Raw genomic sequence first — 14998 nt, forward strand, 5'->3', positions numbered from 1 at the left:
ACGAATGATTGTATCCGCTGGTTAGGGCTGCCAGATTTTTTATGCGCGAAATCAGTAGATACATTAGACTTTTTCATGCTAAAAAAATCGGTACATTTTTATTCAAGGGAAATTATGAATGTAAGTAACAGAAAATAACTTTAAACGCCTGAGTTCTTGTTTTTAACAATATTTTGGTATATAAATAAAATATAGTTCATAAAAAATAAAAGTGTTATTCATTTTAACATGAGTGTACACATCATGATTCACAGGAGCCAATAAGTTATTTTATATTTGTGACCAAACCAATTTTTTTAAGAGATTGAGTCATAGGTAAAAAAGTAACTTCTCCGTTTTTCGAAGTTAGCCTCCGAAATCGAGATATGGGCCTTCGAAGTTCGAAATTGGACCTTTGGTAAAAAATTATTTTATTTAAACGACGAATTTGAAGTTTACTTTCAAAATTTTTAATTAGAAGCCGGTTTCTCTCTTTGCGCCAGGAAACAAACTTTATTCTTAAGATCCTCTCATACTGTAAAAAAAGTACCACTTTTTAAGGAGTTCATCTATATTTCCTCATGGCCTAAATAATTTTTCAACTACGCAAAAACTGTGAAAGACTAAGAATTCGCTAAAAAGAGTATCTAACTCTATGCCTTATATGCCAAACTATTTTACAGAGTCAGTAAATTTAGAAAAAGGAGTTGTAAGTTATAGGCAAAAGCCATTCGAATATTGAAATGTATTGTTATTAAACTGAACGTTATTTTCGAGGTAACTAACAACACTCGACAAAAATTTAAGCCTTCTTTTTAAATAATTTAAGCTCCATCATATTATCGCAACTGGTAAGTAACGACCCGGCGATATGCCCATAAAACGATTGATCTTTTTGTTGTATTAATTTCTTGGGCATATCAAACATTATCTAAAACATGTCAACTATAATTAAATTATATTCTTCTTATTTTTTACAGTACAGTTTAAGGAAGTTCCAACGTTATGTAAAAACCTTAAGAAAATACTAAAGTATTTTGTTTGAATAGAAAATTCAGTACAAATCAGTACAAATTTTGAAAAATCAGGACATTAGCGTACTGATTGAATAAATGAATAAATCAGTACATGGGTTGAAAAATCAGTACTGTACTGATACAATCAGTACGTCTGGCAACCGTACCGTTGGTGATAGCAGAGGAAGAGGAAGGCCTCCACTGCGTTTGAAAACCATGTACAGACGAACGAATTGGCCTCGTTTTCTAAATTGTCTAAAATCCTAAATGGTTAGCAGAAGAACAAGAAACGACTGGCGTGCTTTGTTGAACTCGGTCAAAATCGCTTGTGCGGTTATAGCGCCAATGAAGAACAAAAACAGGAATACTTAACTAAAAAGTATACAATTCTAAATTTATTTATTCTTTCCTAAGTAGGAATATAGCGCATGTAAAATCTCAGAAAATCGTAACATTTGTACAATTTTTGGTTCAGCTTATCTCCAGGCATTCCATTGTTCATTGGCATATTAAATCACAAAATTACAATTTTTTTTGCATAAATAATTTAAAAATACGTTACTTACGATTCCATAGAACCTATAAACACGGATTTTTTGTTGTGGTTTCAAAATAATTTAATATTCACTTAAGATTAGTAGTACAAAAGAATATATGTGTGTTGAATGTAAGTATGCATGTCAAAGTTTATACAAAGAGAAAAATTCATACAATTACAAAGCACTAAAGGCCGGTTACGCAATGTCTGGTTTACACTAACTACAGCTTAAACACCGTTTCCGACATTATCGACTCCCTGGCGATCACGTCGATAAAATAGTTTAACCTGCAGTTAGGGTTAACCAGACATTGAGTTACCGGCCCTAATTGTTAATACAATTAAAAAGCATTCAATTTGCTTGCATTAAGCTTGGCTCAGAAAGGCACATCGGTTTGGCAAATTTGAGGGTGAGTCAGCTCATGCGCGTATGCGGGACGCCTTCTTGCTTTTATCAGCCTTTGGTGGTGGCGGTCCACGGTCACTTTTTATGTGGCGATTATAGAGTCTGAAGAGAAAAAAAAACAAATAAAAAATACATATGTAAGCTCAACACTCACATCACGCTATAATAAATTTAACTCACATTTTGTACGTCTCAGTTTTTATATACTCGATGACGTGACTAATGCCCAGCAAATATTGCTCCTGTATCGGCACCACCCATGGATTTTCCTCCATCTTCATCACCGACTTGCTGCCCAACAAATCGAGATTACCCACTTCGGGTGGCAAAACCTGGAGGCGGTTGTTTTGTATGTGCAGCTCCCGCAGACGAGTCAACTCGCCAATTTCACGCGGCAAATCGAGCAAATCATTGTCACGTAATCCGAGTATTTGCAAATTTTTTAAATTTCCCAATTCTTTTGGGATATGCTCGAAATCATTGTCGCCCAAGTAGAGTGCTCGAAGTGTTTCGATCATGAAGAAGTTACCGGGCAGCACGTTTTCATTGAGATTATTGTAGGAGAGGTCGAGCACCTCCAATACCGGAAATGCACCGAATCCACGTGGCAGGCTATCTAAACGATTCAGCGAAACATTCAGGATACGCAGTTTAGGCATTGATGAAAGCGAAACTGGCAGTTCACGTAAACCATTGTTGGATAGATTTAATATCTCCAAGTTGAGCAGGTTGGCTATACCCGGACTGATCATGGTTATCTTGTTGTGACTCAAAGTGAGCCGTGTGATGTAGGACATGTTGACTGTAAAAAATAAACAATTTTAGTTTGTTGTATACATAAATACATGCGTTCTGCAATTGAATATAGGGTTGAAATTATACAAAATACTCTCAAGAAGGTTCTCTTTTTTCTCTATATTTTTCGTGTGTTTAGTATGTTCTTTCTGAGGTAAGTAAGTTAAGTTTATAAGAGTGATTGTTACTATTATTACTATATTGCTGTAATTGCTAAGTAGTATTTGTACAGATGCTTAGGTCTATAGTAGGATATCCTCAGCTTATTCGCAGTGAATTGAAGAATGAAAATTGAAGAGAGTTTAGTCGCATTTACATATTTCAGAGCAATGAACAGGAAATGTTTCAACATAATATGATCCACTTTTTCAAATTGTTATTGAGTTCTTAGCATCTTTTAGTTATCGCCCTTTCTAGTGCCGTCTATGGTCAATTTGCAGAACATCGGAATATAGTATTTAAACTGTGCATCTGTGCATTTTCAGTCTCTCTCAAAAAAAAGAATGATAAGCTTCAAATCAGTTTGAGTTTGTTATCTCTCAGAGCTCAGAAAATGAGTTCGAACTGCTGAAGAAAATCCTCATTGGTCGTAGAGGTGACTATGAGATGATCAATGAAACAGCCGATGAAGGTAAAACCGCAGAAAATGTCGTCCAGAAGAAAATAATTTTTTTCTTGTTGATGTATATACAGAAAGTGAAATACATATTTGCAAAATTTGTTAGACATTATGGAAACTTGTCGATTAATCAATAAATAGCTCCGAAATTACTAAGCTGCAGATCTCAAAAAAACTTGGCTTAATCTCAAAAATGGTTCTAATTTTTTATATTACTTAAACAAAGTGCAGTTTAATATTAAAAAAAAAGTATTTACTTAATAAAAAAAACCAAACCTTCTTTTTGGTTGTTTGTGTTTCCGACAGGGTAAGAGTATGATGTATTGTGGAACGATTTTTCGTCATCCCTTGTCAAATTTGGTTTGGAGACAAACCGGTTTCGGCGTTGTGCCATCTTCATATCCATATTTAACGAATCTTTAAATCAACAAATAATTTTTTCCTGATTAGGATAGGAATAGGATTAAAGTAATTGGCACGTAGTCATGGGCGAAATAAAGTCCACTGAAAAGTTAGTTGCAGTTATTTTGTACAGGCATCCCATTGGTAGAGCGCTTCGGGTGTACGAATTTGTTGTAACATCATTAGTTGAAGACTTGCTCTAGCTGCTAGTCTCTTAAAATTTCTTCCAATAACGTCGTAAGCAGATTTCCCATGTGAACTTGCAACATAGTTCAATTCTCCATTTCCTTGAAGGAATTTTCATTATTTCAGGCCTTTAGTAAAGTTAATATGATTTATTCGTATTGTTTTTGCTTTTTACACAAAAAAAAAAATACAAAAATATACAATTTCATAAAATTTCAATGTCTATTTATCATATCCAAACCAATAAGTAGCTTATTACGCCCATTTGGGTACTTAAAGTTGACATTATAGACAATGTTTTTCTGTAAAAAGAAAAATTTTTAAAAATGCTATAATCAAAAAAAAAATAAAAATAAAATGTTTGCATAATTTAATTTTGTTTTTTATACGTTGCACATTAATGTAAAAAATGTACAGTTAAAGCCCATAATAAGACGGAATAAATACATTTTAGTTTCATTAAGTTGCGTTAAAAGGTTTCCAATATACAATATACAGCACTTTAAAGAAAGGTATGTATGAAATTTTCTTAGAATTTAAGTCCCGTGTAAATAGGCAACCCTACGTCATATCGGCAAAATATGCTGAACCTATATTCATTTCACCTAGACCTTCAAACCGCGGTGACAATGAAATGTGTTATAACACATGCGAAATTGGACTTTTGACCAGAAATTCGGCCAAATTTCGAATATTTAGTGCAAACAGAAAAAAAATTAAAATTGTAAGCCTTTGAGGGTAACCCTAAATTACATTACTGTCACAATAGATAGTTGACTAAAGGCTTGTTCGTTTGCTCGCCCTGCTGTGAGAGCCACTTTCAGAGAGAAATTTTTGTTTCTCACTAGCCCGAGATCGTGTGCGTGTATGTGTACGCGTGCGCGTGCATAGAGAAAACTTATTTCGTTTAAGAATTTAACGAAGAAATGAATGCATGAGAACTTCTCTAGGAATTTCATTTGATATTATACATATGTGTGAAGTACATGATATATATATGATATGTGATATACATGATATATAATATACATAATATACACATACATTCATTATGTAAATAAAGACGCCTAAACGTATACCACAAATCTGTTTCTTTTCGTGTTGTATCTTTCAATCAAAGAAAGAAATAATGTTGCAAAACTCATAAATTTCAACGGACAATATCTCAGGGTTTAAACAAGATATCTCGTTGAGTTAAACAGCATTATCAAGGGGAAATATTTTAATTTCAAATGATTTATTAAATTTTCTAAAAAAAGCGAACTATTCTTTTATTTTCGTTTTCACATGTTTAGGCTAAAATATCTCGAAAACCTGAGCCAATCGAGCAAAACTGATTCTTTGGATAAGTGTAAGCTGATCCCAGGGTCTAAAAAATGTCGGCCTGTGTAACCGAACAACCAAACTGGTTTTCTTAGCGCTAATTTTGAATCAAGAATTCGGCCTATTACATATGTATGTACATATATCTAAATTATATTCAATCCAAACGAAAGTATGTACATGTGTACATTAGGGTGTTTCATATTTAGGCGATATTTTTTTCTCTGGCCTCCTAAAAATCTGATACTTAATAGAAAATAAAAAAATATGCCGTTTCAAAAAAATTTCAAGTGCATCACAGGCTTAGTTAGCTCTTTTAAAAATTCGATTTCTCATATAATTAACACGGGAATTTTTTTTCGGTTTTAAAATTTTTTCTAGGCAAAAAAGAGTGTACAATTTTTATAGAGCATGAAATTCGCATCAAAAAGGTTCTCTGAGCAAATGCCGTCCGACCAACAGTTTTTGAGCTATACAGCTGGAAATATAAATGTTAATAATAATTTACATACATAAATGTCTTTTAAGACGATATTTATTATTCTAACATTTTAAATTAACTTATAGTAAATACTAATTTCATTTCTGAGTCTGTGACAACATTAATGTTTACTTCTAAGCATCCGGAAATAGGGATGTTTCGATACAAGTAAATACGAGTATGTACTCGATACTTTTGTTTAGATACCAACTGCTTTTTTCACTCGAATCGTTGTTTCGAGACCTTCTTGGTATCGAAAGAAAAGTACTGGTATCGAATGGATTTTTCTATGGAAAATAATTGATTCGTTTTTATGAAAAAAAATTACTTTAAGGAATAGCACCGCCAAAATCTAAAGTGTGGATATATTTTACAAAGTTAGTTATACCACAGCAAAGTGCAAGCAATGCTTTGTGGCCGTAAAGTTTTGTGGGAACCTTTCAAAGGTTGAATTTTCTCTCTAAGCGTATTACTTCTAGTGTTACTAATGAACAAATATACATATTGATACCTCAACTGAAAATATTTGAGATAGGGCGGTTTTGAACCGAATTCTGAAATAGGATGTTCCTAAATAGTTTTCTGAGGTGTGACGTTTTCGAACTGGCTGTCGATATAGGTCGATCTTGAAAATTACTTTCGCTTTGTTGCATATAAAAGGATGAACAATTATCGATATAAGTAGGTATCGATACATTCGGTTCACTCATGTAAGTAGTATCGAAATAGCTATTTGAGTAAACTCATTTAAGTAGGTATCGATACTTTTATGATCCGAACGTCCCTATCTATGCATTGCAACAACTTGTAATAAGTATTGTTTATATTCTTCGTTATAGCGCAGTGGGAAATGTAATGTATGGTAATCGAAAAAATAATCAGTAAGACAACCCTTTTCACATTCGAAAATGCATTTTCGCCCTACGCCGATGTCCTAGGAAAATTGGGGCATTCAATTTTGCATTACCTAGTATCGAGGAATGAATGTGATGTAATATGAGTCTAGAACTCATAGGAATTACGTTACATTATTTATCACGCATGTAATGCATTACTACTTTTCCCACTGGGAGGATATACTCTGGTTATATTAATATCATCCACGACATGTAAACCTGTCAGAAACAGCGCCAGTGTGGTATAAAATAGAACTACATAGAGAAACTTAAACAAAATAAAACATGGGACTAAAATTTTAATTTTAATAAATTGGAAATTTAAGTTTATAGTATTTAGTGATTTAAATTTATATTTATTTATTAAATTTAAAGGTTATTCATGAAATAAAAAATGTAATAATTTCTTAGTATTTATTATAAATTAATTTCTAATGTAAGAATAATAAATATCGTCCTAAAAGACATTTAACCCTCTACGTGCATTTGTACAATATATTGTACATTTAATTTTTTGTAGCATTGGCATAGCGTGCTACTAAAAACCTTATTAATATTTTTGAAAACAAATTAAACTCTATGAAGTCTTGGACTGTTCTGAATAGTTTACGTAAAATTCAAAATCAAAAGCTTTTCAAAAATATTTTAAGAATTTAATTTAAAAATAGACCATTTTATAAAATTCGAGTGACACGCAAGTGGTGGTAATTTACTGTATAAAAAATACGTAAGAATCAAGTAAACTCACAAAGAAAACCACATAACATGGACATATAAAAAGCATTTGATATATGATGATAAAAATTCTAAAATTAAACTATCTTGATTTTAAATATTTTTCCGGGCGGTTTTTCCGGACACACATGTGAAAAAAGTCTTTTCGAAATAACAGCCATTAATTGTTTACATCTGAAAGCCAATTTTATAAAACACAAAATGGAAAATACCCCACAGAAGTTTCAGAAAATGTAGTTATTTGCTAATTTTATTAGCCATATAAGATTAATGAAATCATTGTTTAGAGCTGATTTGTTGATTCCGGCCACGAAACGTGGTTTTTGCGTTCATCCCGCTCTGGGCACATTTTTGACACTTGTGAGAGAGTAACTTATTTTTACGCTCTAATTACCGGAGCAGCCCGGAAAGCGAGTGGAATAAAGCTATCATAAATGCACTCATGTTTCCACTGGCTTTCAAACTGAACTTAAGCATTCCCTAATATTTACTTAGTAAATGTCAATAGAGAGCGATTTCTTTCGGCAAATCCACTCAACCACCAACAACCATACACACACAAACATAGAGACATATACACTGCAGTAACCCTGCAGGGAAACCGCGAACTGGTGAATCAAATTTCTAGTTCCGTACTAGATTTTTATCGGCAAGAACGAACCAGTCCGATAGAAACTGGAACCCAACCAGTTCAAAATCAGCGAAATGTGGTACTTTTAAAAAACTATTTTTTTTTCACTTTTTCATTAGAAATCTATATCTAAGGCAACGATTTTAGAACTGGTTCGAAACTATAAAAAAGAGATGCAGAAGGAACTAGATCTTATCAGTCGAATTTCGAATTAGTTCGGAACTATCGAAAAAGGTTTGATTACTTTACATAGATATGTGTTTGGTGGCTGTTTCGTTCAAATACGCTTCCATTCTGCACTTCGCAGATGCTTTTTCATAGCTTCGTGATACAAAACAAAAATTTGTGTTAACATTTTAACATCTTGGGAACTTATGGAATCTAAGCAATAACAGCAAGCACCTTGCAAACTCAGCTACAGCTAAAGGTATGTAAACGTATATTTATTATAATCATTCAAACAAATTTAGTTTCAAATTCAAAATAATTTAAAATCGCACACACGGAAGAACTGAAAAGATTGAAAAATTATGATACTTGTTTCTTTCGTCTGTCGATTTTAGAACAGGTTCGGAACTATAGAATTTAGGACTGTTCGGAACTATCGAAAAAAGGATGCAGCGGAGGGCAATTGACGCTTCCTAGGACATCGCCATGTTGAATTCGCCAGTTGTTTACATGCAAAAGAGATTTATCGCGAACCAGTACTGGGTCTAAATGTATTAGAAGCTCACCTGTAGTGCGATTCACTAACTTTTAACAATGCGACTTATCGAGTTGTAAGCTAACAATTTTTGTTGTTTGCAGTAACGATATTGGACACAAATCCATTGCATATGACAAGGCACTCCTGTGAGCTCAAAGTGGGCATTTTATGTGGAAGAAAATGCGCAACACCCTCCACAAAAAACATTCTAAAAAATCAACGGTAACTTTTGGCGACTTGAAACTTGCACTTTATTAGACTAAAATTGAATGGGATACAAAACTGCATTCCCGAAAATCTTATAAAGGTTCTCAATAAAAAGTTAGAAAGCTTGGAGTAAATTTTTTTAAGTTTGATTCATTTTTGTGAATTTTATGCAAGCTTTGAAACTTTTATTTATGTGGTTTCTGTTGAAATATAGTAGATGGAACTACTAAAAGTAAAATTATTTAAAATAATAAATAAAAGTAGCAAACACCATAATTTTGAATTTTGTTGCCATATTTTACACGCAGCTGTAAATAAAAAGTTTACAAAAAACATTTAACATGAAAAAGATTGTTAATATTAAAAAAAAAAACTGTATGCACATTTTGTACATATTTATTTTAAGGACTGATTTAATTATCATAATGATTAATAAAGACATTTTTTAATATTAACACACATATATGATATTTATATTTTTAATAAACGATGTACACGTATTAAATTGAAAACTTTAATTATTCAATTTCTTTAAATTCAAGGCATATTCAGTTCCTGTAAGATAAAAAAATAGACTTATCACCTTTTAACTTCCAGTTTTCTATATTTGTTTACGCCCTATTGGAAAATTATAACCGGAACACATATAGACAAGTTGTCACAAACTATTTAATTTGTATTACTTGTTTTAATAGTGTATTCTGCACCTAAAACCGTATAAACTCTAGTTTCAAACATTGTGCAACATTTAAACAAAATTCAACAAACTTTCGTAAAACTTCAAGTCTTTATCAGAATAATAAACAAATTATGTATGCAGTTTTGTAGTCCATTAAATTTTAGTACAATAAAGTGCAAGTTTGATGTTTCTGAAAAACCTTTGATTTTTGATATTTTTTTGCTAGCGGTGCTGTGCATTTTTATGTCGACGTCGTCAAATTAGCGGCCTTCGTTATCGTTAGCGTCAACAGCTGATTTGGCGCTAACGAATATCGTTAGGGAAACGTTTACTGAATAGCTAAATTGTTAAAATTGTCGTTTAGCTGACTTAACAATAAGAAGAGTTGTTAATCGCACCACTGTTCAGAACTAGAGATTTTCCCTACAGGGAAAATTTAGAGATTGTCTGGCAAAGCGCTGGTTCCGAACTACATATTTAAGAATTATCTCTGAACTACTGGAAAACAGCTGCAGAGCGGGACAGTTTAAACTTGCGATGTAAATGAACAAATTCTCACTCCTCATACAATACGAAAGTAGCTCAGCGAGAATACGTCCGACTCAAGCACCATTGGTCGCGAGTTCAAATCTCGGTGGAGGCAGTTGTGAGTTTTCAGATTTGTTAAAAAATTTTTTAAATAAAATATGTAACAAACTGTAATCTGTTAAAGGAAAGAAAAAACGAAAAAAATATCCAAAAATGGAATCTTAAAAACGGTTTCTTATAAGAAAAAGCTGTCCAAAATGGAACCGGTTAAAAATGAGTTGCAAAGAAATGCACTGGGCGAGAATTGCCACCGCCAATGACATCGCCGTGTAAAACGGGACCGTTGAAAACATTGCTTGGGTATTGAGCTACAACTAGTACTGTCGGCAAAATGTCTAATACTACGCTAGTTCTGAGCTAGTCAGATTTTCAGCAAGGTACATACATGTGTGGATGTATTGAGTGTGTATTCTCCCATTGTTATGCCATTCGCTGAGAATTGAGTATAACATCTACATATATATCTACAAAGTACATTGTACATACATACATACATATATGTAGTTCAAACAAACAATATAATACGCATATATGTAAATAAATACTCTGCAGAAAAAAATTATCAATTGATTAAAAGTAACCCATTTGTAGTTTTTTTGTGGGATTTCGATGAAATACATAACTTTTAGTTAATTACAAAAATCTTTAAACTAGTTGAAGAGTAATGAGGGAGTCATGAAGACGTAAACGGCAGATTCTTTAAACAAGTTTCTATTAAAATATCCTCATAAAAATTTTGCTTTTAATACACTTTTTTCCGCACTTCACAAATACTTTTTAACCGACTTCCAAAAAAGGAGGAGGTTATCAGTTCGTCGGAGTATCTACAGACATACATACAAAGTGCATCGATACATAAAATTTAATGAAGATCCTGATTGGCAAGATACATACCTAGCATGATACAAAATGAACGTTAAATATACACAAAGAAGATAATCGGTAGTTAATATTGCCTACTTCTATTAAATATCTCGCGTCGCCTCGCATTCTTAATGATAAGAAGATTGGATCTCCGTTTTTTTTGTTTCTAAATTTGGTTAAAATTACTCGAAACTATGTATAGGTACTTGAAATACAAAGGAAAGAAAAGTTAATTAAATTTATGACTAAAGTAAATAAGAAAAACGTATCAAAATATGAGAAAAGTTAGCTTTTTGCCCTTTTATGCAGCCATAAATCTAAATCTTTGCATGTAAATGCTAGAAAAACTCGCCACGTAATATCAACCCTGAATTTTTTCTATAAAAAGCAACAAGTAACAACCTACTAATGTAGGTGTAGGAATTTAATTGCACTTCTTTAAATTTTATGTTTTGCCATGTAGTTGCTGTTGCAAGTCCGAACGATCTTGCACTTCAGTTTTTAGTTTGGAGAATTAACAAATATGTTTAAATTCACTTTAACACATCTGACATAAAGTATCACATACATACATATACATAGGTATGCACATTCATGCATATGCATACACATTTGGGTAATGGAAACGCCTAACACTCACAACAGCTGTTTCGATGATCTCATAAGCATTATGACGTCCTTCGAATTTAGAAGCATAATGACCCCCATTTTGATTTCTTTTTATTCCCACCATACATTACATTCAGGGATAATTGCCTTTTCATAATTTTATGCACATAATTTGCCATTTACTTATATATGTAGATTCACATCATTATTTTCTTGGCACTTTAGTGGAGGCAGCACAGTTTTAGAGCCAGTGTTGTCGTTATTAGGTAGATGTATATTTTAGTAGCTTTTGTTTTGTAGATACATATTAGTAATTTCTTTTCACTTTTAGTTTTCATTTTGGCACTTACACAATCCAGGTAACTCCTCGAAGGAGCTTATGCCTTTGTCGACCAAATCGAGCTCACGATTCTGCGTTTCACGCGCTTCATCCAACACTTTCTTTGCCTTCGACATTTTGGCATTGACTGGTAGGCATGATTGACTCATTTTTGCTGTTGGTGGTGTATTGAAGAATTTTTGTTGCTGGTTGGGAACTTTTTCGTGAGAGAGTTATTTGAGTGAGTTTTTCTCCCTTATTATGATTTTGTTTTAGCTTTTTGTGCTATTTTTTATACATTTGTTTCCAGAATTCCACTTTTTACCAAAATTTTAAGAAAATTTTAAACTGATTACACAGGTCAACAATTTTTGAAAAAGTTTTTGGTGCCGAGATATTTTTAGTGGTTTTTGTAAGGTATTAATTTTGACAACACTAAAAATAATACTTATTTATCCTACTTGTAGTTTTTGAGATATCGCCGAAAAACGATTTTTGATAAGAGAAAAAAGGTCGATCATTAAATATCTAATATCTATGTAATATATGAAATGAAAGTCAATAATCTTGCTATCTTTCGTTCAATATTCGTTGTTTTTGAGATATTTACAAAGAGTCATATTTTGTAAATTTAATAAAAATTTTTTAGTTATATTGCTAAAAATGTTTGAGAAAACGACTTTCGAATTTTTCGTTATTCCCATTTCTTAAGAGTAACATATATTTGAAATGTAAATAAAAAAAACTCACACAAAAAAGTGAAAATTAATCGCATGAGAATAAAAATACCCATTTTTTTAAACTGGATTTATTACGCGCTTATGCACATACTATAAACTTTCTGTTTCGAGACTTTCGTGTCAGCAGTAGTCAGCCATCATATGACGCTTAGCTTAGAAAACTGGCCAGGAGCAGAAAACGGTTAAGAGTGTTTAAGTGCAGTCTTTCGAATATATTTTGACATAAAATATATTTAAGAAATTTTGTGATCCAAATCTTTTTAAAATATACATATTAAAACTATAAACAGATCTATGATTTTGTTCTCAGAGATCGTGCCAACAGCGTATTGGGATTTTCTTTCATAAGTAAAACCATACTTTGGAGCTTGTGTTTAGTATTCACGACGTTAGAACTGCATGAAATTAATAAAAATTGTTTAAAATTAGAGTCTAAGTGCGAAAAAGTAAGAAAACAAATGCAAAATCTTACATTTTTCACAATTTTCTAACACTTCGCTGCACCAACGAAAGCAAAATTCTGTTCGACAGAAAATTCGATACTCGACGAAAATTTCGACACGCTTGCATAGGGGCCAATAATAGCATGAGTATTTGGTGTATCCACTTCGCTGTCCTAATAGAAAGTTAACAATTTTTAGATGAACTTCACTGGTGTTCATTATATTTGATTGTATCTAACACAAGTAAAATGTTTTAATAATTTTCTTTTCATTTTGTTGAATGAGCAATGGTAACTTAACCATATTTGTCGCCATTGTGTAAAAGAAGCAGCGTTTAAAACTGAACTATTAAAAAAAATTTGCTTGGCACCTTTCACCTTCTATATATATAAAAATGGTGTGAAAAATGTATAGTAATTCATCAATTGCGAACGGTTGGGCCGATTTGGCAAACATTTTTTTTAGTTGTTCGTACCCTGTAGGGAAAACACGAACTAGTGAACCAGATTTCTAGTTCAGTACTAGGTCTTTTTCGCCAAAAACGAACCAGTCCGATAGTAACTAGTTCCGCACCAGACCAAACGCAGTGAAATGTGGTACTTTCACTAAACTATTCTATTCTAAATTTTAAAAGCAGGGAAGGTAATCATTATGAGTAAAATAATTTAAATCAGCATTTAATCATTATTTTATGAATTATTATTGGGTTTTATTTTTTCGCTCAAACGGAAATAATTATTATTTGATTTTTATTTTTGGGATTACAAATAATGATTGTTTTATGATTTTTACTTTTTCGCGCAGAGATTATCATTAATTTTCAGTTTTATTTTTCCACTCAAAAATAATGATAATTTATAAAATTTAAAAGGCCATAAAGACGCAACCTACTGAAATTTTTACCTGAAAACTTTGTGGCTTATTCCTTTTATAAGGGTGCGGCTACCTCTCAAAAGGATACGTCGGTTATCACGATGGTATAGTTTTTGAGTTGCTTAATAATCATTATACTTAGTGGTTCCATAAACAAAGGCCAAGATCCTGAAGGACAATTGAGAAAGGCAATGCAGTTGCAGGAAAAAAGGCATTTAAAAAAAAAGTGTCAAAATAATTACCACTTTCTCAATAAATTTATTTAAAAATGCAAGCCACCAGAGCTACCTTTTTTTTAAGAAAAGGCAAATTAAGTTTTTTTTATGCAATCCACCACAGCTACCTTAATACAGTCAGTCAATAAAGTTTAGGTACAACGAATTTTTTACAATACGGGCAACTATGTATTTAATATTTTAGTTTTCGGTAATTTTTTATAAATATGGTCAATTCTACAAAAAAATCCCCAAAAATCAGAGTTCCAAACCTTGTGCAAAATTTAAGAAAATTCTGCAAAATTTCATTAAGATAATTCACTTTCTATTTACGCTCTCTAGAAAAAGTTTTTTAGCCCATTCAATTTTAGTATAGGACTTACCAAACAACAAAAAAAAATTGCTAAATATCAATGGTAAGTCCTAGCTACCTCAAACTTGCACTTTGTTATACTAAAATTGAATGGGCTAATAACTGAGTACTTAACTTTTTTCTAAAGAGTGTAAATTGCAATACTTGGATGGAAATTTGCAGTTTTCTTTAATTTTGCATAAGGTTTGCAAATCTGATTTTTGGGGTTTTTGGTGTAGAATTAACCATATTTTTATAAAAAATTAGGAAAAAATAAAATATTTAAAAAATAGTTGCCGGTATTGTAAAACCTTCACTGTACCTAAACTTTATTGACTGACTGTATATCTTATTTAAGTTAAGTACGACAAAAACTTTCGAAGTACTTCATATACA

The 14998-nt window shown here is 32.0% G+C and overlaps 1 protein-coding gene across 2 annotated transcripts; it reads right to left on the minus strand.

Moving 5' to 3' along the window:
* Window positions 1–1289: 1289 nt before the first annotated feature.
* On the minus strand, window positions 1290–12893 carry LOC118754684 (ras suppressor protein 1-like). Of its 2 annotated transcripts, none has more exons than XM_036489571.1 (3): window positions 12011–12893; window positions 2120–2741; window positions 1290–2041 (listed from the first exon to the last, which is right to left on the minus strand). In XM_036489571.1, the coding sequence occupies exons 1-3, from the start codon at window positions 12147–12149 to the stop codon at window positions 1954–1956; spliced, it is 849 nt and encodes a 282-aa protein (XP_036345464.1). In that variant the 5' UTR covers window positions 12150–12893; the 3' UTR covers window positions 1290–1953. The 2 variants fall into 2 exon arrangements, with proteins under 2 accessions (XP_036345464.1, XP_036345465.1); XM_036489572.1 differs by lacking the exon at window positions 12011–12893 and adding an exon at window positions 3630–3665.
* Between the last annotated feature and the right edge of the window lie 2105 nt (window positions 12894–14998).

Source organism: Rhagoletis pomonella, unplaced genomic scaffold (genome assembly GCF_013731165.1).
Source record: "Rhagoletis pomonella isolate Grant_MI unplaced genomic scaffold, Rhpom_1.0 Rhpom_scaffold_04396, whole genome shotgun sequence".
NCBI lineage: Eukaryota > Metazoa > Arthropoda > Insecta > Diptera > Tephritidae > Rhagoletis > Rhagoletis pomonella.